Genomic DNA, 17,872 nt, shown 5'->3' on the forward strand with positions numbered 1-17,872 from the left:
AAGCCCTACAGAGATCTGTCAGGGCACCACAGACTCCTGTTCCAGGAGTGCTGAGAGGTCCCTAAGTGGATGATGGTAGGATCTGGCAGCCAGGGCATCCCTGGGGCACTGGGGCAGCCACAGCCCCAGGGTGTGTCCAGCACCAGCCAGGCATGGTGGGAGCTGTGGCTCAGGTCAGGGACAAACAGCAGAGCCTCAACTTAAAAGCAGCTCCCACAAGCAGGGGCTGTGGCTTCCCCAGCATCCCCAGCCACAGAAGGAAGGGGATGTTTTCATGTTTCCAAAAATTTCCATGTTTCCTCCATGGTGGGGAAATGCACTCAGAGCCCCAACACGTATGCGAAATCCCTGTGGAAGTTCAAGAAACATCTCAGTTTTCTGCTGAGACTGGACATTTCTACCTATGTAGGGATGTATCAGTGTTGAACAGTACTGGATTGGACAGGAAACTAGGTAGGCATTTCCAAAAATGCAAGAGAGCAGTGTGAAAATAAAGATTTTCATTGGACAGCTGGTTTCTGCCTGCATGAGATTTGAACTGGTTGACATAACTGTAGAAGCTTCCACCGCAGGATGAGTGTGTGTGTTCATAACAAAAATCAGGCACGCTCAGTGAACCAGCAAATAATCCACTGCCACTAGCATGGCTATTAACCATCTGCAGGGATCTTTTAGTGTGATAAAGCTGGACATGGAAATGTGACAAATGGCCTTATTACTCAGGAGTGCGTTTTATGTTGCATTAAACATGGAAAATGTATTCAAAATTAAACATCTGCTTACAGCCAAAATGCCTTAAATTTGTTTACAGGTGATCTCTACCAACCTGGGTTTTATTGTGAAAGGAGCATATACATTGTATTCAGCAAACAGAATGATGTGCATTCAGCAAACAGAATGATGTGCATGTATTATTATTTAAGTAGATTTAAGTTTCTACTATCTCATTAGTATTTTGTTTGGAATGCAATGCACTGGCAATTACTTCCTTTGCTCCCTTATTAATATCTTAGAACGATATCATCTTGATTTCCTCAGAGGTACAGGAAGCAGCAAAAAGGAAGAAACTCATCACTGAGCTGTTTTGTTCCTCTATTTATGGTACAGGTCAATGTATTACAGAAACTTCTTGAGAAAAAAAAAGAAGAGCAGTGTTTGGCTTTTCAATGTGCAGTAACACAGTGCTTCCATTCCTATATTGCCCTGAGCAGTTTGTTACCTGCACACTGTATTCCTGTGCAACATCTTCTGTACATAAAGATTTGCATAAAGTGTTTATCTTGATATATAATTTTAAAAAAACCAAAAAAAATCAACCAAACAAAAAGACCTATTCTGTCTACTCCCTGAACATTTCTCCTTCATTCATTCAAACACCTCCCTCTTTTTCTTTTGTTCCAGGATATTCTACCTACAGCTGATTCTCCTCAGGTAAAAAAATTGGTATGAGTTTCCATTCTTTTATTTGGAGGAAAATATTGCGCAGTGCTAAGCTGGTGTAGTGGAGAAAAAAATGTACCTGGATCAGAACAGAGGAAAATAGAGGAGCAACAAGTTCTGTTCCCTAGGGGGTTGTACTTCTGCCTTTCCCATTGCCTGCTGAAAATGCAATTCATTTCACTGTCCCACAGTCCTATTACTTCAGTGTTATTTTTATCCGTATCACTGTTCCTTATTATTTGTCTTGTTATAATGCCTAGGTATGTCTGCCAAGATCAAGACTGTACAAATATGGCCTGAATCTGCCAGTAAAATGTCACATATTATAATGGAAGAGGTAGGAACAAGAACACAGAAAGCGAACATTATTTTTTCAGTTTTATGTAGAGAGTAAGCCAAACTAAGGGAGATGTTCTTGCATCTGGGAGTCTACTGCTACTGTTCCCAAAAGAGATGGCAGATGTGACAGCCACAGTCCTCTGGAGGCTGTTGGACACACATCTGGGAGTGTAGAGAGCTGCCTGTGTTTAGGCAACAAGACCCCTCTGTTCAGCCCACTTGAGGTCACTTGCTCAAGGTTGTTGTCAAAGAAGTGCATAGCAAAGCTGTGCTTCAATATAAATCCCAGAAGCTCCAGTTCACTGTCTAAATCACAAACTAATTCTTCCTGGTTTCAGCTTCTCTTTTTTTCTTTCTCCCAACCACCTACACTACTGCTGTTATGAAGCGAATTATCCTTTCTTGCTTTAAATTTTTCTTCTTTCTGTTTCGATCTTTGATTTTGGCTCCAGTCCTTCTCTCTCCCTCAGCAGAAGGCTGAATGCTGCTTCGGTTGGAGGCTGTGTTACAGAATGTTCTCCACCCCTTCTGCTCTTTTGTTGGCATCTCCTTCCACCCTCAGCATGCAGAGCAATTCCAATGCTCTCTGAAGCACGGGGATCGATAGCCTTTGCAATCCCATTTTAGCCAGCGTGCCAGTAGCTGTTGGTAGACAGGCAAACAGGTGATGTATTGAAAAACTCATGTCTGTGAAATACCCACTCACAATAAGCTCTCCAAGTTAATTACATATGTGTGAAAAAAAAAAAAGCTTCTGATTCATGTCAGATGTGTTTCCTTTTAAGAGTCATGTTATACATTTATTTTGGGCAAGATTTGGTAGAAAAGACTGACCTTCTTAAAGCACTCTATTATTCTCTATAGTCACATTTTTCTTTCTTTTACTGTCACTAAGAAGTCATTCCATTTCTGTGCTGACATTTTTATCTTCTTTTTATAGCCTTTCCAAAAGCCATGTCACTTACTGAACTTTTGCTGACAAACAAAAGGAAGAGAAAGAAAAATGGCATAAACTTCCACATACAGCAAATGGCAAGGGCATGCTGTATTACTCAGATATGGTTGAGCAAATTTTAACATTCATTTCTCACTTCACTCCTTTAGTTTCACTGTCTTTTCCTTCTGGTTTTGCTTTAGTTCTCTTCTACCCAGTATTTTTTACTCATCTGTTTGTTCTGACATTTCCTTTTTTTTTCCTGTTATTTTTTTGTGATTACCTCTTCTTTCCTTAGAATTCACCTATTTGATTAGTTCTGTCTTCACTTTTGTTTAGCCTCTCCGGGTACTCCTTCAGCTATTATATTTCTACAAAAAAAATTACATGTAGAGAATTTCCTAACTCCACAGCATCTGCTGTTCATCAAAACGTCACTGTCAATGTGCCTTTTTTTGCTTTACATTATCAAATCTGGACAAATCCCTGTTATTTACCTACTTAACAACCACCTTGTGAACAAATGTAATTTTAGGGCTGGAACATCTTGTTCTAATGCCAAGCTAAATGGCCAGCACTGGCTTAGCTAAGGTAGAGCTGCCAGAAAAACAGATTTTCATGAGAATGGGAATTAGGAGCTGATGAAAAAAGTTATGGTACTTCTTATTCCACTATAAGAAGTCAACCTCCAAATATACTTTTTTTAGAGCAATACTGAAAATAGCATTGGTGTTCTTTGTCCTTAATGTATCTGTTGCATCCATAATAGACAGAGACTCTAGGGCGACTGAAATGGCTTTAACAGCACCTTGCCCCAATTGGTTTGAATGTCACTCTCCTGCAATATGGGTCTGAGGGTTTTCTGCCAACAGCACATTGCTGAGCTGATCTCCAGCCAGGCTGAAAGGTCGGACCAGGTGTTTGGAATATACTCTGCAAGCCTCTCCGGAGAGCTTGAGAGCCACGCAATGCTGTGAGACCATGGGCTGAGGAGTGCTGCTTTGGTTCTGTGCACTGCTTCGGTCTTCTGATAAAATGTCCACACCAAGAAAGCCACTACTATCACAACACCGCCAGTGAAGGCACTGGCTGAGCTCATTAGGTACTCCCTCATCTTGAGACTACATCTAAGCAGCCAATGAGGAAGATGTGTGATTTCATCACACTTTGGATCTAAATGTGGCTATGGAAAAGCATATGGCTTTGCAATTGTTTTTGGGGGTTTTTTTAGATTTTATTTCTTTCTCCTTCCCTGCACAGACAGTTGCTGTCATCTTCACGAGATCAAATGTGCATTGGTGTCATACTTGATGCTGAAATTCACACCTACTTTCCTTCAGCAGCCCCAGCCAAACTTGAAAGATTTTCTAACTGCTGAGGATTTTTTTTAGAAGATATTTGATCATGATGCTTTTAGCAGATTTAATTTTGAAAACGAGGTGATGTAATGAATTAAAGGGAAAAAAAAAAAAAAAAAGGCCAGCCACTGAAGACTGGGAGAGCTACAGTTTCACACCCAAAGAACAACTGTTGAATATTCGTTCTGCAACGTCCTGCAGCCAAAACCACGATAAAGTAGAAAGATCTGTAGGCGTCCCCTGAAGAGCCGCGTCCCCCGGCGCTGGGGGGCCGTGGTTGAGGAGCCCCCTGAGCACTGAGCGCCGGGAGCAGGGCCGGGAGGTGGCCACGAAGGGAAGGAAAGGCAGTGCCCCCGGGGCGGGGCAGGGCCCGTGGCCGCCGGGGTGCGGGGGAAGCCGCTGCTGAGGGCAGGAGCGCCGGGGGGCGGGCGGGAGAGCAGGCAGGGATTTTCGTCCCGGAAAGGGGCAGGGGTTTCGCCCGGCTGGGCAGGCGCCAGGGCGGCGGCTCTCCCGGAGCGGGGCTGTGACCGCGGCGGTGCGGGGGCGGCGGCGCCCGGAGCCCGGTGCCGGACCCGCGCCTCCCTCCCTCTTTCCCTCCGTCCGTCCCTCCCTCCGTCCCTCCGCGCGTGCCGCCCGCCCCGCCCCGCCCCGCCGCCCGCGGCCCCGCGCGCCGCTCCTCGCACAGCGCCGGGCCGTGAGGGAGCGGCCGCGCCGGGTCACCTTCCCGGCCGCCCGCAGCCGAGAGCCGCCCCCGCCGCCCCCTCCCCGCCGCCATCCGCCGCTTCGGGCCGTCCCCGCCCCGGGGAAGCGGGTGCCCCGGGGTATGAGCTGCGCCGCGGGGAGCGTCGTGCTCCCTGCCGGGGAACCGCCGCGAGCCGCCGCCGCCCCGCTGGAGCTGCCGGCCGGGGCGGGGGAGGCGAGCGGGGACAGCCCCGAGGAGGGCGAGAGCCGGAGGGGCGGCTCGGAGAGCGGGGCCGCCGGCGGCGACAAGCCCGAGACGCGCTCGGTGTGCAGCAGCAGCGAGAGCGGCAGCGGCGGCCACGCCGGCGGGGCCGGCCCCATCTGCAAGATCTGCTTCCAGGGCCCCGAGCAGGTGAGGAGAGGCGCCGGGGGCGGGCGGGCCGGCACCCCGCACACCTTCGCACCCTCCCGCTCTGGGGCCGAGCCCTGTCCCTGGTGCTGATCTCGGAGTCGCTCCCGGCAGGAATCGCCCTCTCCGGCGGCGGCTGTGCGAGCCCCGGCTGCCGCTGTGCGGGATGGATGTGGCAAACGCCTGGGGCAAACCTGAGTCGGCGCAGAGCTTTGGGAGAATTCAGGGATTTTGCTGTGTCTGGCTTGCACGCTGGGTATCCTCTGGCCCTCGCGCTCCCCTGTTCACCTCTGAGGGACTCTACACAATACGAATTTCTCAGGTTTCTGTTAGACTTTAAAATGACAGTGTTAGCTTACAGGTAATGCTGAGAAGACCTCCAAGTATCATTTCTGTCGTGACTTTACTGGGCACAATATCAGCAGTGGATCTGTAACTAGCATTTTATAGCTTGTCTTGGAGTCGGAAAGAAGAGAAGAGCTGATTTGTATAATACTGAAACTACTGGGGGAAGTGCTTAGTTACATTATTTAAGGTCCTGCCTGACAGCTGGCTAGCTGGACAGCACAGAGCCGTTCTCCAAGAGCGAGGTTCTCTTGGAATCGTGACGTCACACATTTCTTTCCAAGTGATGACTGCAAATAGCTGTTGGAGAAATATATCCAACCACTTTTGGAATCTTTTGAGGTATTTGAAAGGGCTAATGGTACTGTTGTTTAACGCACGGTAATATTTTGTTTCACATAGGTACATGCACATGTGTAGGCAGCTTTCTGTCTTTTTTCTCAGTAGAAGCAGCTAGATATTTTTAAGACAGTTACATTTTTGAGTATTTCACAGCCAAAAATACACGCTTTTTCACATATTGAAATTGAGACCAGGTCATTGTTACAGACCCCTAAATATTTCAGTATTTAGTGTACATGTAAATGAAAGGTTCCTTTAAAGTTGATGTTTCTGTATTGCCTTTCCAGGGTGAATTGTTAAACCCTTGCCGCTGCGATGGCTCAGTACGATACACGCATCAGCTTTGCCTCTTAAAGTGGATAAGTGAAAGAGGGTCATGGACCTGTGAACTCTGCTGTTACAGATACCATGTTATAGCCATTAAAATGAAAAAGCCTTGCCAGGTAACTTGTTCTTTTTAAAATAAGTATGTGTTTTCAGTCATTTTTAAAAAAAAAATGGTTCTTACTTTTACATCCAAGGTTTTTGGAAAATACAGCAGAAGATCCTATATGCCTCACCAGCTAGCACTTGTACCCACTTGAAGTTGGTTTTTAAGACCAGTTACATATTAAAATGTGTAATGATTTGGTTCTGTTATGTTTTTCTAGTTTTTGGCTTGCTGTAGAATGGTCTTTAGAGGTTGGTAAATTCCGTAAGTAGTTAAATCATGCTGAGATGTGACAGAAAACTGGGATCTCCCGGATTCACTTTCTGAACTTTAAACATGTCTTTATTGTTTGTTAAAGACTCACTCAAAAGTTGATTTTGTTCATTCTTCAAGCCTGGGGTCCAAAGGGGAGAGGTGAAGAAAGCTTCTGTTGTCAGTGTATTCATCTACTGTAAAAACGTAAAAGGAGGTGACTTTTCAGTCTTGGCACAGTTCAGAATAATAGAACAGTCTTAAAGTTCTGTCCACCCGCAGCTGTTTCAGAAGCTGAAATGTGCAGTAACATTTTCCACAGCTCTGTTTCAGCAGCATCAGAACATTCAGCTGGAAGTTAGAGCATTGTAGTGGTAGCATGTTCAGGGAGAGGCGGGAGAGAAACTCAAAGCTCCAGCAGATCTCTTAGGGAAGCCTTAATACCACTTTGCATATCAGAATCCTTTAGAGGCTTTAAATTCCATCCTGGAAATTGTATTTTATAACATCTGAGGAACACATTTAGTAAGATAATTGTATCTTTTTTTAGTTTTGATCCTAAGAGCGCAGAGATGATGGAGCTCTCAAAGGCCAGAGCACTTGGGTCATTTTTCTGTGCCTGCATTTGATTGGAGTTTTATAGAAAAGACATGGTTGGATGGTAATGGCAGTTGTGTGAACGTGATAAGCATTCCTTGGGTACAGGATATCTGGAGTATTTGCTTATGGCTGTTCAGATTAGGGGCAAGTACTTTCAGAGCCAGTGGACATCAATTTTTTTCCTTTATAAATCCTCAAAGGAAAGTTTTTGGTAAACTTTCCTAGATAGAATTTTTATGATGTAAAGCAGTAAAGGATTTGTAAAACACTCCAGATAATGAAGGTGGTAGATTCTGTTTCTACAGAGACATAGTTTGGCATGGGGTTTGATCCTTTTGGTTTTTTTAACCTTTTAAAAATCTTTATTTCTTGCATATCCACAGCAATCTCATCCTTTTTCTAGCAAAGATGGTAGCAATAGTTTGCAGTTATAGTATCTGAAAATAGGTGTTAGACAGCAAAGACATGACACAGTTGTCTGCAGAGAGGCATCTAGTACTATTTGAGATGTCCTAAGGTAGCCAAAATATGTACACAGAATAGCAGATATGACAGAACTTATGAAGGACTCTAGAACTGCAGCTGGAGGCCAAGTGGATAATAAAGGTCATCTGAAATGTCATTAGATATCTATGTGTGGACAGCAGAATCAAGCCCAGTTCTGAAGAGCAACTATTCAGTTTCTGTGGAAAAGAGAAGCAAACAAGAGTCAATAGATGACACAGCAGGCAGCAAAGTTTTGCCAAGCTTAAAAGGGAAGTTGAAAGAAACTGAAGAGACAAAGTTAAATGCCATTCACTGCATGAGTTGTCACCTTTTTTTTCTTTTTTCTGGGGGGGAGGAGGGACAAAAAACAGATTCATGTTTCTCGTTCAATAGCTAAATACTTGATTTATTCTTAGCCCTGTCTTTCATTTTTTAGGTAAGTCATTTAAGTCTGTCCTTTCTTATTCTTGACAAAATAGCATACAAAAAGATTCCATGGAGTTGCAACTCAAATAATAAGTTAGACATGCAATCATGAGGTCAAATTCCTGACACCGAAAAGATGACCCATCTCTTTGAAGGAACACAGTCGTACCTTTCTCAGTCTCCTACACAGAATATTCCTCTTGTAGTTACAGAATCTAAAGGGAAGTCTCAAAATGAAGTCATCTGTGTAATTTTATAAGGGGAATCAGTCTTAAAATGTTCTCCCTCCTCCCCCATATTCTTGACTGTAATAGTATTGGCCATTTTTAACAGCTGTCTTGGCTTAAACTTTTGGACGGGTTCTGAGTAGTTTTCTACACTACACAAAAGCTCATTTTAAGGTAACTTTCTGGTTAGTTTTGGCAAAAAGCTAAGGGTGAGACCATTTCAATACAGAAGGAATTTAAAACATCTTCAGCTGAAGTAGTGAATGTACTTAAAAGTTCCCAAAAAAGGAAGACTTCTTTCATAATGTTAGAGACAATATTTGGACAAGAGTAGTTTACTCTTTCAACAACCAGTAGTCTGCCTCAGTCCATCTTCCCAGAATTGTCTCTACCACTCTTTTATTTATTAGAACTTTGTAGGCAGCATCATAGGAGAGAAAACTGGTGCTATTAACAAAAGTAGCTTTTTCTCAAGTGAGTGCAGATTTACACCAGGTCTGTGCAAAGTTGGTCTATTTACACTCAGGTCTATGCAGCTTTACACCAGCTCTTCAGGTTTGCTTTCACCTTATGTATATAAGGAATGTAAAAATGTGTAGGGACTTCAGAAGCAAGAGATTTTTCTATGTTTTCATTCAGAACATTGGAATAGATGTGGATATTCCATTTAATATCTAACATGTTCTATGGTTTCCTTTGCTTCATGGAAGGCAAAGTAATCCCCAAGGAGTGCCTCTTTTTGGGCAGTGCATTCAAGAAACAAAATATTTCTATTCCAATAGAAATTCTTCCAGATTCATTGTTCCAGTTTCAGCAGCTGCTACATAATTTACTTTTAAGAATCCAACCCTGAAAATGCACAGATTTTATTGTAGGAATAAACCTTAAAACATTAAAAAACTCCCAAATTAACCCATGGGCTAACAGTGAAAGATGAGCACACAAACAAGTTGATGGTGTTTGATATGATGTATAACAGAGAAATGCAGATTTGGAATTCTTTAATATCCTTCTTAGGATCATATCAGAAAGACGTATTTAACCTTGCACTAGTCCATTAACAAAAGCACATGTTCATGCTGCTGGACTTGCTCCTTTTGGCAGGGTGGAATTTAATCCAATAATAGGCAGGGCTATGTTAATAACTAGAAACTTCACTCCCTCCCTCCCCCTCAAACTATAATGAGGGGAGCTGGAACAGATACTGCTCTGGGCAGGGAGTTTTGGAAGGGCTTTTTGAAAAGACATAAAAAGGAGAGAGAAACTTCAAATGTATGACTTGGAAATTAAATCCACTTAGAATTAAATTTTAGATTAACAAAAAGAAAGAAAGTGCAAAAATAAATATTTTTTATTAGTTTGTTAAGCTTATAATTTGTACAGATTTCCTTCCTAGAGGAAATACATTCCTAAAAGAAATATAAACACATTGTTTTGTTTTTATTGGTGCTATCTAATTTTTAAGCTGTTAGGAGATTAGTTCACTAGACTTGCACTTAAGTATGAATATGTATTGAAGAATGTCAGTGCTCTCGTAAGATTCAGAAATAATGTTTAAAAGTGAAATAGACTCATGCAAATGTTGAGAATATATACTTTTGTGCTAAAACCTGTCATTTCTATAAGTGAGTAGTAAAGATATTTAGAGACTAGCCTTTTCTGGACTGTTGCTAGTAGTAGTCTATCATAAAATCGTGTTACATTAGATGTTTAATAAATCCCGTTCATTAAAACATTATATTCTGGTACTTTGGTGGAATGGACCTATTCCGAAAGTGATACAATACATGGATGTGCTAATTTAAAACATAATTGTGTGGCAATTCAACACCTTTTCTGACACCAGAAAAATCACAAAACTTGTTTTAAAAAGTAAATTCTTACTTGTTAGGCCTGATTTCTTATAATAGAAACAAATTAAGGTGGTACGTTTCAAAAGGTAAGGTTTCACTTTTCCAAATTTTGTTAATGTGCATAATCCTCACTCATTTGAGTAAGTTCACTGGCATCAACTAGATAAGCATGAGCAAAACTCTGCAGCAGACTGCAGGTATGTGAATGCATGTTACATTAAAAAGTGCAAAAGTCCAGTTCTTCGGATGCTTCAGAATGGTGGCCAGTGTCCAGAAAAAATTCTGTAGTAAATGTTTAGTAAAAGTTTTGCCAATGACTATGCTCAGCTGGATGACAGCATTGAGTTCTTCTAGGCATAACTAAGAAGGAGAAAGGGACAGGGCTGAAATCTCCAATTATGCATCCTAACTGTGCAGTGTACTAAGAACAATTAATGTCACTCCCCGTACTGAAGATCCAGAAGGATACATTGTGCTATTCCATATGTCAGTGGGCAAAAAAGAACAAAAAGGATTGTTCCAATACTAGACAATTTACAAAGAAGTTTGAAGAAGAGATAAGGGACAAATCCATGGTACACTAGCCTGGTACACTACCCATTTCTAACTATAATTGAGTTTTTGGCATCTCAAATGGGATGTGTTTTAAGAGGCCTCTTGAAAAGAGAATAGTGAAGCTTTGCAGGAACCCTTTGAATGTGAAGGCACTATATAAGGGCTATTGGAAAATAAAATACTTGGCTGAGATAGGTATCATGAACTGAATGGAAATGAGATTCAATGCCTGAGTAATCATTAGAAAGTAATTAATATGTCAATAAATGCCTAAAAGGACTTAAAAAATCAAATCAAGTCTTTTTAATTTCATGTGATGAGCAAGAGAGTCCATCATAGTGGAGAAAGAAGGCCAGTAACGTGGTCAAAGTAGTGGACTAAAAGGAATTGTATTTGAAGCAGTTTTGTACTTTCTGAGAAAATGACTTTCGTCATGAGCTTAAAAGATGTGTTACAGTAATTGAGACTTAAGATAAAAGTGATGATGAGAAATCAATTTTTTATGTTTGAATCATCTTAGATATGCTGCATAGATAGCACATGCAAGTTTTAGAAATACTGGGAACAGGAGGATCCAAATATATATTTAAATTTAAGATAATTCCTGGGTTACAGAACAAATTTGTGTATTGGAGGGACAAATCCATACTGCTTGAGGAAGGGTGGGACATGAAAATCCTAGAGATTTTAATGAACCTAATAGAATGGTAAGATCTGTACAAAAAGTGGTAGAAACAGACTAATGCTTTAGTTTTGACAGGAGAGAGAAATCTGAAACAGAAAACTAGATGTCAGTCATTAGCATAGATATAGTAGCTGTACTTCTCACACTCATTTCTTTTGTAAGCATCTGCTTTTGGCCACTTCTAGGGACAATTTCCTAGACGAGATAGACCTTTTAATCTGATACACTCAGAGTCATCTCAGTGACTGCACGGGGTAGATCGTGATTATGATGTTGTAAGTAGCGCGCTTAATGACTTTAAAAACAAAAGGTTAGCAGAGCTGTTGGAGAGGGCATTTGAAGGTTTTTTCTGTGGTGGAAAAGGCAAAATACATTTTCTGCTTACTTTCTGTGAAAGATCTGAAGGTAAATGAGAGACTGAAAGAGAGAATTGGGTAAGCAATTGTCAGTGGTGCAGAGTACAGAGAGTATAGAAGAGAGGACAGTAAAAATGTCACCATCGACTTAAAAATAGAAATGCAAAAAATAGAAGGCATCAAAGAAAAAATTCTGATGGGATAATGAATTTCATGTTGTGTTTTCTTTGTTTTCTTGTAATTAATGCATAGAGAGACTTGGAAATAAAAGGAGTAGAGGACTGGCAAATAAAGGCAGCAAAAAGTTGTGGAGACAAAAGTCATTTTAGCTTGAGAAAAACGTTTGGTTGGCCATTCAGATGAGAGAGCACATTTTTCACAGAGCAAGTGAGCAGGCCACTGGTGCACTGCTAGCACACTAGAGCTGAATATTTGGCTGTTAGCATACGGCGCTGAAGGAGTGCAAGGTGGACATTACAGTGGAAAGGAGGAACAATGCTTTAGAAACTTCAGAAAAAATGATAGATTTGATAACTAATGACAAGAGACAGAAACCAGGGGATGGAAGAATATCGTAAGTACCAATGATCAGAAAGTCATGAAATAATGAAGAATAATAGGTGAACAAAGGAACTGATTCTGTCATCATGGTGAGAGTTGGGTAGGGATAGAGAAGAACTAATAACAAAAGACTAGATACTGACTTACAAGTACTGAAGCATATTTGTAAGTGATGAGGAGAAATGAAATTCATCTGAAGTGGTCAGAGCAGACATCAAATGGGAGCTGAAGCTGTCAGGAAGGAATATGGGGGCTTACAGAAAAAGTCAAAGAGTTTAGCAGTTCTGTCAGACTTCTAAGTATATACTAAGGTAATCAAGTAGAATACAAAACTAAAAAAAGCAGAGCATACTTAAAAAAATAATAGTATTGAAAGTATGTGGGTGTGTGCCCCTGATATGTTACTCTTTTATTTTCTGTAGCTTATTAAAAAAGCAATTGCTTTCTGGTTTTTTTTTGTGAGATGTGTAAATTGTGCTCAAGGCAGTTTGACTGCTAGAATAGTGTGAAAAAACAGTGCAATGTAAACTGTGAATGGTACTTGGAAATAATACTTTAATTACAAGTGTCATCCTGATCTAGTGGTAAGACATATAATACAGATTTAAAGAGTGGCATTATCTTGGTGTATTAAATAATGAGTTAACTACTTCAAGGAAAAAAAGTGGATTCCTTCAGCCTAAGATTTTCATGGGGCAGAATGACTGGCGTGAGATACAGTGCCAGGTTGTTTTTCAGAGGAAATACATCAAATAACAGTTATTGCTGGAAATATAAGCATAAATTACATCTTTGCAACAGACTTCATTATAAAAAACCCCAAAAGTAAAAGACAGTGTGAATGGGAATCAAGGTTGCTACATATAGGTGCTTATAGATGCTGCTGTTGGAAATGCTAAGAATATCTAACAATGCAAGGCTTAAGACATGGTGTCAGACTTGCATTTAGGAACCTTTGTGTTCCTGGTTTTTGTCATTTTCTGTTTTCTTGGGTGTTTTCCCAATAGCTTGATCTGCTTGAAATTTGTTTAGTGATCAAGGATTTCTTAGTTTTCACAATAGAAATTTCAGTCTTCTTGTCATATGTCAAAAATCCCAACTATTCAAGTCTTTAATTCCTGTCAACAGAGATTAGTGAAGAATACTGAAACCAAGAGGTGGTTGTTTCAGCAGGCTTCTTTGATTTCTTAATATGAAAAATTGTTCATACAAGATGGTGTACTGCTTTCATACAGCGTGTCTATGTTTCCTTAGCTTATACCAGTTTGGCAATATAAGTAAGCTGCTTTGAGCACCAAATACTGTCATAACATCATGACTTCTCTACCAGTCTGTGTTAACTCTGAGGTATCCCTGTAGTTTAATCCACAAATGAAATTTGTCAAAGAAAGTTTTATTAAATTAATTTTGCGACTTCCTTTTAATACTTCTTGGTTTTGAATGTTGGTCCGTTCTCCCTGAAGTCTTCAGTGCTTCATCCCAATGACTGGCAGTCATGTCAACTTCTTAATTTGCTGTATTGGGGAGACAGCTTTTGCAGCTCTTGCACTTGGATTTTTAAAATTTTTTGTCCCATATGTAGATTCAAAATGGATGTTTGCTATTCATTCTGAAGATTCTTTCTTGTTGCTTCAGCAGTGTGCAGAGAATAGCACCTGCCTGCTTTTGTGCCTACAGTGCAACAGTGAAGGAACACTTTGACCCCAGTTCCTTTGAAGTACTTGTCTGAGTCAGAGCACCCTCATTGTGCATTTTGCCTGTATGACTCTTTTCCCATGGGGTTCTATGCTTCTTGTTTTAATTTATTTCAACTTTCCTTTTTATTCCATTTCTTCATTTCTTTTTTTTCCTTCTCCTTTTGTTTACATTTCAGTGAAGCTCATGGAGAATGAGTATTCTTATCCTTGGCCACATGCTGTTTCCTTACCCACTACTCTGTGTGTATGTGTCCCATTTTTGCATATTTTTCTGGCAGTATCTTCCCTCCAGGGCAGCACTGAGTTTTGTGACAAGCATATTCCCAGTACTGGAATGCACCATACTGTTACCCACACAAACCATATTAGTGGATGGAGGCTATTTCCTAAGCTAAGGCTCATTTTTCTCACCTTTTATGGCCAAAGAACAGATATAATAAGATAATTCCTTAGTAGTTTCACAAAGTCATGAACCTTACCATCAAGACAAAATACTAGCTAGTTTTACGTATGTTTAACTACTCTCCTAACACTGGAAGCACATTATTCCAGGCACTACAAGGATTTTGGAAAAGGCAAATTCCATAAAACTGGCAGCCAGGAAACTGCTTCTGAAGAAAATGAGAGGAAACTTCAGTATACCTTCTTTTCTTTCCTGCCAAGGAGACTCCCGCTGGTCCCTGGGCAAGAGCAGACAGACAGAAAGTCTACATCTTAATGGAACACTGTATGTATCTCTCATTGCTTTATCTGAGCAATCTGCAGTTTACTAGAGCTTGTGGTTACTCCCAGAACTTTATGTTCCTCTTTGAATGGCTAAATTCTGCATCTGTTTCAGAGCTGCTCTTCCATAGGAGGAGAGCAATATGACAAATTTTACTTGAAGGAATGGGCTTAACAGCTGATGTGAGCTCATTGAGTCACATCAGAATAACACAAATAGAATATGGGAGACTTACACTTTCAGCCTTTTCCTGCACCTGCAGCACTGTTCATCCACATGTAGTGACCACAAGAATCATTGTAAGCTCAAATCATTTTATGTCACCTTCCAAAAAGGACACTTTGCTGGTATTTGAATGTACAAGCTGACTTAAAATCCTCCTGAGGGTCACTTCCTCCTCACCCACCATTTACAGAGTATTGCATATCATTTCATTGCCTTCTGGATGCTTGCACCAAATAGAAATTTGATCAATAACTGATGCTTTTCCGGTATCTGTCAAACTTAGGGAAAGATCTTCCTATCCTCCACTTATATCCACAGTATAAGCAGAGGGACCTTCAAATGCATCTTGTAGAAATGCATTCATGGGTGCATCATTGCTCTCTACAACTACCTGAAAGGAGTTTGTAGTGAGGTGGGTTTGACCTCTTCTCCCAAGTGAGGAACAAGCAATAGGACAAGAGGAAATGGCCTTAAGTTGTGCCCAGGGAGGTTTTGATTGGAGATTAGCAAAAACTGCCTCATCGAAAGGGTGATCAGGCATGGAAACAGGCTGCCCAGGGAAGTGGTGAAATCACCGTCTCTGGAAATGTTCAAAAGGCATGTGGATGTGGCACTTGGCAATATGGTTTAGTGCTGAATGCAGTGATGATAGGTCAATGGTTGGACTTGATGATCTTAGGCGTCTTCTGCAACTTTAAGATTCTGTGATCCTATAATCTCTGGGATTTCAAAATCCTCTACTTCAGCCTGTCCTTTCCTTCCTATAGCCTTGGTTAAAAATCTAGAAAATAGGTGAAATTTCTTTTTATTCTAGGGAAATGTGCCTACTTCAGAGTTTCTCCACTGAGAATGGATATCATGTACTTGACTGTGTTCAGAAATTGTGGAAAATATGTTGTGCATTCAGTGGGAAGAGTTTATGGCTGTTGGAATTTTAAAAGCTTATCCTTCCCCTGGGCCTTTCCCTCCTGCCTTTGTAGATCTCACTGATACAATTGCTGTGAATCTAGCCCCAGCAATTAAACCTACAAGATCTAAGGACTTCAGCCTTCTAGTCTAGATCGTTTCAGAACAGAAAGCAGTTTCAGTAGTTTAAATACTCCCAGATGTCCTGGTGTTCATCATTTGACACAAGTGAACCTTTGTCTTCATTGTACAACTCTCATGCATCAGGTCTTCATGATAACCTTCAAAACTCTTCCTTCCTTGTTTGGGTTCAGAGATACAGCCTTCCAACCTGTTTACTTAAAAATCATCTAGAATTTCTGCAGCTCTATGTCCTGCAATCCTGTGTTAGTACATCTGAAGTGTGGATACAAAGCCATGTCTTTGTCCCAGTGTCACTCTCTCTGTTTTCATCACCACTTCTCTGGGCAACCTGTTCCAGGGTCTCACCACACTCACTGCAAAGATTTTTTTCCTAATATCTAATCTAAACCTACTCTCTTTTCGTTTAAAGTTGCTAAACCTCATCTGATCACTACACTCCCTGATAAAGGCTCCCTCCCTGTCTTTCCTGTTGTCCCTCCTGTAGGGGAAGAGAGTTTGGTAGAATATGTTTTATGACAAGAAAAAGAAAATTACTTTAGAAAGCTAACTTTTATTTACAAACTCAAATTCTTGCGGGAATTTGCATGCCTCCAAAGGGGTGGTTAATTTGTACATCTCATGTTTATTTTCATTACTAAAGGAAAAGCACTTTCAGAAAACTCCTGTATGTGCTGGAAGACAGCAATCCAACTGTTCAGACTGTCTGTGGCAGTCAGCATCTCTGGAGGTTGTGGGTCCAAAGTCGCAGCTGCTTAGCTGCCTGCTGGAGGATTCCACCACTGGATTTGCTTATTGTGTTGGTTGAGAGTCTGGGCTGCTTCACTTTGGTGGACCATGAGCAGGCATTTACAAAGTGCCATTTTAAAAGCTGTTCTATTGGAAAGGTGCTGAAGCTTGTTTTCACAGTCACAAGAAAATGCCAACCTTTTCCCGTCAAAACCTCATTCCAAGTTCCCAGAATAGCAAAAACCTGTCTGGTGTCAGTATACTGGCCATTTTAATGATTTTTTTGCATACAGATTTTTAAGGTAGTGATTCACAATCATGTAATTCAGAGTTGGATGCTGGATAAGTTACTAAGTCATCCAGGACTGACTGGGCAAACCTACCTGAAGAAGAGTATTAGGTCATCTCTTTACCAGGTGTCTGAGCCACTTACCTCTTTGAGTGCTTTGAGCCATGAGCTCTTACACTACCTGTTTCATAGTCCTGAGATGTTCCATTAGCTCAGTCTGCAGTCACCAGTCTTAGATACTCTGCACTTTCTCAGCTCACAGGCTTGATGTTTCCCAGAGTCTAATGAGTAAGTGAGAATTTCATCTGAGATGGAGAAACCTTCCCTCCTTTTTCATTGGACATCATCCATATAAGGATGAGTTGCCCACAAACTCTGGATATCAAGACATTTTTGTCTGACTACAGTGGCAGAACCAGGGCCTTTTGAAGATCTGTTTCCCTGTTTCTATCCATTCAGAGAGGTGAAAAAGAATCATAGGATCATAGAATGGTTTGGGTTGGAAGGGATCTTAAAGACACTGGAGTTCCAATGCCCCCTGCCATGGGCAGGGACGCTGCTTCGTGGATGAGGTTGCTTAGGAACCCATCTAACCTGGCCTTCAACACTTCCAGCGATGGGACATCCACAACACCTCTGGGCAACCTGTTGCAGTGCTTCACCACCCTCTGAGTAAAGAACTTCTGAGGTTTTTTTTTCGTTTTTTTCTTGCTACTTGGGTAGCAAGTATTTCAGGGCTTATATCCTACAGGACCACTAAGGTGTTTTTCTGAGAGTATCCTCAAGTGTTACTGTTAGTATTGGTAAGGAATCCAGAGACAGTGCTGACTGTAGGGTAGAACAATCTTATGAGCTTCTGTTCTGAAAAGAAGACCAGTAGCT

General features: G+C 41.3%; 1 protein-coding gene across 1 annotated transcript in view; it reads left to right on the plus strand.

Moving 5' to 3' along the window:
* Positions 1–4,894: 4,894 nt before the first annotated feature.
* Positions 4,895–17,872, plus strand: part of MARCHF11 (membrane associated ring-CH-type finger 11) — a gene marked incomplete at both ends in the record, with an annotated part of 31,371 nt that continues 18,393 nt past the window's right edge. The window contains 2 exons of the mRNA XM_082295042.1: positions 4,895–5,164; positions 6,136–6,291. Of these exons, the coding sequence (XP_082151168.1) occupies positions 4,895–5,164; positions 6,136–6,291 (426 nt within the window). The remainder of the gene's footprint in view (positions 5,165–6,135; positions 6,292–17,872) is intronic.

The sequence above is a fragment of the Coloeus monedula genome, assembly GCF_965178545.1.
Source record: "Coloeus monedula genome assembly, chromosome: 1".
NCBI classification, from domain to species: domain Eukaryota; kingdom Metazoa; phylum Chordata; class Aves; order Passeriformes; family Corvidae; genus Coloeus; species Coloeus monedula.